Here is a 6,370-nt window from a genome sequence, read left to right on the forward strand (position 1 = left end):
CGATGACGGCCGCTGCCGTTAGGGTAGTTACTAGGTACACCAAACTGTATGAGATTGAAAAATGCCCTCACCCCCGAAGGCGGGAGAGCTTACACGTCTCCGCCACGAAGGAGGAAATGGTAGAGAGAGACCCCAAGAGTCCTCCTGAGAGGGCTTTCCACCACTGGGTGAGCGATGCATGCCAATAGAGCCCTTGGATGCAGGAGGCTGCAGTGGCAGCGATAAGGTTTGCAGTCAGCGTGCCGAAGGGAAAGTGCGGCTTGTTCAGGTACTTACCCAGCAACCAGCGGGTGAGGGCTCCCGCCGGAGCCCACATACCTGGCAGGACGACAACGTCCACCCAACTTGACGAGCACACAAGGTACAGGGGCAGCAATATACCGTATAGTGCCACCAGCAGCACAGGAGCCCAAACGCTAGGATAGTGGGGTCGAGGTGTTTTTATAGTTCTCTCCGTGTCCAGCTCTGAGTCGCAAGTGGCGGAGACCTCGGAGGCAGATTTCTCCGGCGCTGCCGCTTCACCGACTATCCATCCACACTTAAAGGCCGCGAAGTACGAGAGAAGCCCCAGCACGACTTCTGCGAAGCCGTTTATCGCTCCTTCCCACGTACCAGCTCGAACCAACGCAAAACTGAGCGATGTCGTCCACGACGAAAATGTTGTGAGGGACCCACACATCCCAGTAGTACATCCCGTCAACGCCGCCAACTGAAACTTCTGAGCGAAGACACTGTGGTTCTTGGAGACAACACCCATCAGGAAGCTCCCCAGCACGTTCGCAAAGGCCTCACCTGGAAAAAATGCCACCCGTATTGCCAATTGTCCCAGGGCTGCATGACCGCGCACACAGCTAGCCACCTTGCCGGATGAGCACTCCGAATATGGCACCGTCAGCGATGAACAGCGCCTCTAGCAGCAGTGAGTTCATACTGAATTGAACATTTGAGCAGCTCGAACCTCCTTCAACCACAATTCTACACAAATTCAATTACTCACAGTCACATTTCACGGGTTGGGTCGTACATCCATTCTGGGTGTAGGTCCGTCTTCTGGAGAGCGATCTCCTGGTTGCGGATCACTCTGATGACATCCGTACGAAGTCGGATCTGGCTTGACGTCAGACGGAGGGCAGGATCCTTCGCCAGCATCCCTTGGATCAGGCCCAGCAGCATCATTCCGCTAACCCTATGGCCTTCAGAGTTGAAGAAGCTGTGCTCTGTCTCCAACATCACCAACGGGTGCTTATGACTGAACATCTCGCCGCCAATAAATTTGGAGACGACACCGGACAGTCGGTCGTCCACCATGAAAAGAACACACATGGCCATGGCCCAGACGTCAGTCTCGGGCGTAGACTTCTGCTCCTTGAGCTTCTCCGGCGCCTGGTAACTCAGAGCCCCGCCAGTCGACTTTGATATGGACTGCTGATGACTGTAGTCAAAGTCGATCAGTCTGTATCTGGCTAAGTTGTCTCGGACGAGATTACTGTGTTTTATGTCGCCGTGAACCAAATTCGCCGCAGTCAGGGCGTCGAGGATGTCAGGAATCTGACAGCAAAAGTCCAAAACGTCATCGTAGCTTGCCTTGCGGGTCTTCAGAAAGTTCTGCACGTCCTCTCCTCCGTAGTCTGTGAAGAAATTACAAGAGGTTCCGTCCCATAGCACATGTCCCCAAGGCGCACAAAGGAGGCCTTCCACACTTTTCCCGCAGGACTCCAACTCTCTTCTGACGTTTTCAACGTGCTCCCCAACGGGTGTCATACGTTTCAAAATGGTGTTCTGGACTCGGCTAACATTGGTCACTGCCTTTTCGTCAGCTACCTTTTGACCGTTTTGAAGCCAGGCCAGCTTTGGGAGATCGATGGAGATATTCACTTGTGGCATTCGAGCCGAGGAGGCCGCGGTAGCAACTTGATCCGGTACTTGGACTCCCCTCGGAACGAGAAGGGCCCTGCTTTTGGTTCGCAGTCTCATCAACTGCTGCCTTTCTAAGGCCGAGGCAATACAGCCGGCTAATAGCCAGCGCAATTCTATGTCTTGGCAGCTTGTGATACGCATTTCAAGATTTGCGAAAACAACGTATTTCGCGAAATAGATCCGTAGAGTTCTTTTGATCAAGAAAAACATGTTTGATACCTCGGGAGATGCGCGTGTTATATTAAATCCAATATGTCGACGGTTTTAGGGGGAGAGTCTTGCCGGAGTACTGCGATCAACCCCTCCGCAAAGATGGCCTTCAACTGGTGCTTGGCCAGAAACCGAGAGACGCATTCCTCGGGCGTTCCGACGCCAGGTGAGTAGCGTAGAGTGGCACTGAGATCTTCTTTCACCTGAACGGATATTTTGACATCCGCCGCTTTGGAAGTCGAGAAATCCGGTCGGGTGCGTCTAGTACTCGCGGAATCCGTTGGTAATCTGCTACTGGTGTGCTCTGTGGGGGCGACCGTGGACATCAAGGAGTCTTCGACCAGCCGTCTTGGTCCAGAGATGCGGCCTAAGGGCGCGTAGTGTGCTGAATAGCCAGTGTGACCGGTCATGGAATCCCCTGTGCGTGATTGAAGGCCCGTCATACGGAAGTCTCGTGGCCGCTCCTCAGGAATAGGGTTAAGAGTTGACATTTGTGTCGGCTTGGTCCGTTTCTGTGGAACCCAGACAGAGTCTCGTAGCAACGTTCCACTCTCTAAAATCTGCCGTTGCAGTTTGGTTGCCCTTTGGTAGCGGACTGACTGCTCAAGGCCTCTGGTCTGCCGAGAGGCATCATTGACAAACGCATCAGCCTCTGGCGCTGGCTCCTTTGTGGGCGGAGCTCGTCGTTCAGCCACACGCGACTTCATTCGAGAGAGAGGGTCCTTGATCGGAGCCACAGCTTCTGCCGCCGCCTCCGCAGTCTTCTCCATAGTCTTCTCCGTAGTCTTCTCCGTAGTCTTCTCCGTAGTCTTCTCTCGAACGGGCAGAGTTGCCTCCAACAGCTGAGAGTAGTCCACATTCGAGGTCAGCACACTGATAATCGGTGGTGCCTCGTGGAAGTCGACGCTGGCTAAACATCCGTGCTTGTCGCATGCAGCTCGGCAAGAGATCCCTAGCACGTGAGGTCCAACCAGACGCCATTTCTGCAGCTCCAGCTCCGTCCATATGGGATCAGACCTCTTCACTCCATCGTCCTGAGGGTCGATAGAGATGCGAACGTAGAGGAGCAGGTCGATCTGACGATGCTTGCGATTGCCCATAGACGGAAGATGCGGCAAGATGAGCTGCTTCGTCATCCCGTCCACGAAGAACTGCTCATAGTCGCCTTTGAGCTCTTGACTGCCGCTACCTTCTCGAGTTAGGACAAGACAGGGAAGCTTTTTGCTGTCCAAAAATGGCTTTACGAAGGCGGCCAGGGACGGGATGTTCCTCAGTGTGGCCAGCAACGCGTCATTCCACTTCCACTGAAGGAATAAAGCGCCCGAAGCGTAGAGACTCAGATTCAGCCTTATTAATTGCTTCTCCTGTTGTTGGTCTTGCCCCTGGAAATTCGTCGAGGTGGCCTTCTTCTTGGTGTACTCGGTCTTAGTGGAGCAGAATGACGAGTCAAGGCCTGAGCTCGGACTGGAGGGTTTCAGAGGGCTGCACGCCTTGTCCACCTTAGGCCGACTTTCTTTCGACTTCTCACGCATGAGGAAACTCTTCCGACCCTGGGAAATGATAGACTCGATGGAGTCGGACATCCCATCCTTCGCTTTTCGACGGGAATCGCCACGCGCATAGCGTTTGTGGCTCGAGGACCTCTTCTTCGGGACAGCGTCCTCTTTGCTATCCACCAACAGGGACCCGAAGTCGTGCGGCGGTGGAGTTGGAGGCGTTGGTGCCAGAGGGAAAAATGTTACCGAAGAGTCCAGGTCGCCGGTTGACTCCACCACACTCTGAACTCTCTCGGAGTCCTCGGATCGAAGGCGAGTCCAGTACTGCTGCTGGCCTTCATGGTCAGTGCTGACCAGCATGTCACGAGGTACTGAAGAGTCGGAGGAGGTAACAATGTGCTGAACGCGCTCCACATGTGGACTGGGTTGCTGAATCTTATCAGACGGAGACGGCTGAGAGGGCATGTCCGAGGATTCTAGACGCGTTCGCCCTGGACCATTTCGGGTATGACCAGCGTGAACACGCTGCTTCTTCTGTGGAGCTGTCGAAGACACAGCTTCCTCGGTAAGAGAGGGAGCTTTGTTGCATTTCGGAGAGGGAGTGTTGTTACACTTCGGATTGCTGGAGGAACAAGATATTTTTGAATCAGGACTCTCAACAGCAGATGTCGGTGAACAGGAGTTGTTGGGTTCAGGTGCCAGCGCGGAATCAGATGGCTTGGATTGCTTGACCACAGCTTGAGAGGGGCCAGACAGTTGGACCTCAGGGGGGCGAATGGGCTTGACCACAGCTTGAGAGGGGCCAGACGGTTGGCCCTCAGGGGGGTGAATGGACTTGACCACAGCTTGAGAGGGGCCAGACGGTTGGACCTCAGGGGGGCGAATGGGTTTGACCACAGCTTCAGAGTGGGCACACTGCATGACTTCAGCTTCAGGAAGACAAGATGGTTCGTCGATTGCAGCCTCAGGGTCTACAGTCACCACAACACCTTCAGAAACGCACCTTGTCTCTGATAAGGGAGTAGTTCCGACTGCAGGAGTCAGAGGCTCCACCGGGCGTAGTGGAGGTACCGACAGCGATGTAACTACGGGACACTCGACAGACCCGGACTCCACGTCGATAATACGAGTATGAGACGACGAGGGTGACGTTGGCTCCTCTACCGCTCTGAGCGGCTCCTTGCACCCCGCAGGTTCACTGGGCTTAGCATCGGACGCGGAAGCCTTGGAGGGCGAGCGAAGACCAACGCGTAGCGTTTTAGGTGATGAGAAAGCGTCTGCTTCATGGACTCTCCACATGACTTCCTCATATGACCTGCGACAAGACGTATCCGACCGGACTACGTCTGGCGAGCTGCAGTCATTGAATGCAGACGCTACCATCTGCTCGTAGACGTTCTCACACGTTTCGGAAACCGTCGCAGTCGGTGACGTCTCCACGACAGCGACGTTCTCCCACTGTGCCGTCTCTAATAACCTGGCCATATTGGACTCTTCGGGGTTCTGCGCCGGAGTGCAGTATTGGCTCGCTAGGAATACCATCAACTCCTCCTGGTCCGATCCCCCAGGCTTGGGGTTATACTGCCCGCTTGGTCTCCGTTCGTACAGAGCGCCCTGCACTCTCGAAGGAGGCAGACGTCTTCGACTTGACCGCTCACGAAAGGCAGAGTCAGAGAGACCGGTGGAACTCGGACTGTCCGATTCCGTATCCGAGAGGCGAGGAGACGGTCTCGGATCCAAAGGGGGGCTGCGTTGGAAATCAGTAGGGACGACGAAACGGTCGGTGGTAGCGGGTAGAAAATCACTTATCCGGGCTGCATGTCCGCCTGATTCCTTCCTCAACCCCTTCTGGGTGAAAAGCAGGTTTGGCCGTTGTTCAGAGGTCAGCACGACCGCTTGTTGAGCTGCTGCTGCCGCGGACTGTACCAAGTTCTTAGCAGACGACAACCAGGAGTCCTCTCTCGTGGCCGCGTCCGTAGTTTTCTTCAGAAGGCCGCCTAGGTTTGCAAAGATATCCGGCCTGTTTTGGATTCCTAAGCTAACCTACCCGCTTTCATCGGAGGACATGTCTGAGAGGTACTGCATCTTTGCAGGATAGTGACTAAAATACGCCCTTTTTTCCTCATCCGTAACCGGCAATCACATCACAGGGGACCCCAACGCGAGCCTTCCTCACACGCAAGCAGTAGTCAGCATTCAGTGTGTCCAGTCAGAATGACTCCGGTCATTCGACTCAGTATTTTGGCTTGACGTCTCAGGGGTGTGTTGGGTTCTTAGGCGACTTAGATCCCCAATGGCCTCTCAGGGTATCAGGATCAGCTGGATTAATCACATTTTTATCATGTCCGGCATCAACACTACAATGTTCGTCACCGAACAGAAAGGAGTTCGCGAAAGGTATGAGAAGATTCGTACCCTCGGGGAGGGAGCATTCGGAGTCGTGCTACTATGCAAAGAGAAATCCACAGGCGCCCTTCGAGCTGTAAAGAAAATAAACTGCAACCACCTGGACAAGGGAAAGGAAAAGGCAGCTATGAGCGAACTCGAGACGCTGAAGCGCTTGGACCATCCACATTGCATGCGCATCTACGAATACCTTCAAGAACGCGGATTCTTCTATATTGTCGCGGAGGCGTTGGAAGGCGGAGAACTCTTTGACGAGATCGTCAAAAGGAAACGATTCACCGAGAGAGACGCTGCGCATGTCATTTGGCAGACATTATCAGGTGTGGCGTATCTCCATGCCA

General features: G+C 54.3%; 4 protein-coding genes across 5 annotated transcripts; 1 reads left to right on the forward strand and 3 right to left on the reverse strand.

Annotated features, from left to right (window-relative positions):
* Positions 1 to 2: 2 nt before the first annotated feature.
* KVP18_000494 (uncharacterized protein) lies at positions 3 to 188 on the forward strand (the record flags this gene model as incomplete). Its single annotated transcript, XM_067949537.1, has 1 exon — positions 3 to 188. The coding sequence occupies one exon, from the start codon at positions 3 to 5 to the stop codon at positions 186 to 188; it is 186 nt and encodes a 61-aa protein (XP_067813850.1).
* On the reverse strand, positions 68 to 929 carry KVP18_005185 (uncharacterized protein; the record flags this gene model as incomplete). The annotated part of the gene is made up of 2 exons (XM_067949567.1): positions 68 to 831; positions 860 to 929. The coding sequence occupies 2 exons, from the start codon at positions 927 to 929 to the stop codon at positions 68 to 70; spliced, it is 834 nt and encodes a 277-aa protein (XP_067813870.1).
* A 70-nt stretch (positions 930 to 999) lies between these two features.
* KVP18_000458 (uncharacterized protein) lies at positions 1,000 to 2,058 on the reverse strand (the record flags this gene model as incomplete). Of its 2 annotated transcripts, none has more annotated exons than XM_067949254.1 (1): positions 1,000 to 2,058. In XM_067949254.1, one exon carries the CDS (start codon positions 2,056 to 2,058, stop codon positions 1,000 to 1,002), a length of 1,059 nt encoding a protein of 352 aa, XP_067813789.1. The 2 variants fall into 2 exon arrangements, with proteins under 2 accessions (XP_067813789.1, XP_067813788.1); XM_067949253.1 differs by having other exon boundaries at positions 1,000 to 1,884.
* A 95-nt stretch (positions 2,059 to 2,153) lies between these two features.
* On the reverse strand, positions 2,154 to 5,708 carry KVP18_000507 (uncharacterized protein; the record flags this gene model as incomplete). The annotated part of the gene is made up of 2 exons (XM_067949625.1): positions 2,154 to 5,643; positions 5,671 to 5,708. The coding sequence occupies 2 exons, from the start codon at positions 5,706 to 5,708 to the stop codon at positions 2,154 to 2,156; spliced, it is 3,528 nt and encodes a 1,175-aa protein (XP_067813866.1).
* Between the last annotated feature and the right edge of the window lie 662 nt (positions 5,709 to 6,370).

This window comes from the organism of the source record quoted next, assembly GCF_019968955.1.
Source record: "MAG: Porospora cf. gigantea A chromosome Unknown PgA_NODE_10_length_87172_cov_338.289, whole genome shotgun sequence".
NCBI classification, from domain to species: Eukaryota; Apicomplexa; class Conoidasida; order Eugregarinorida; family Porosporidae; genus Porospora; species Porospora cf. gigantea A.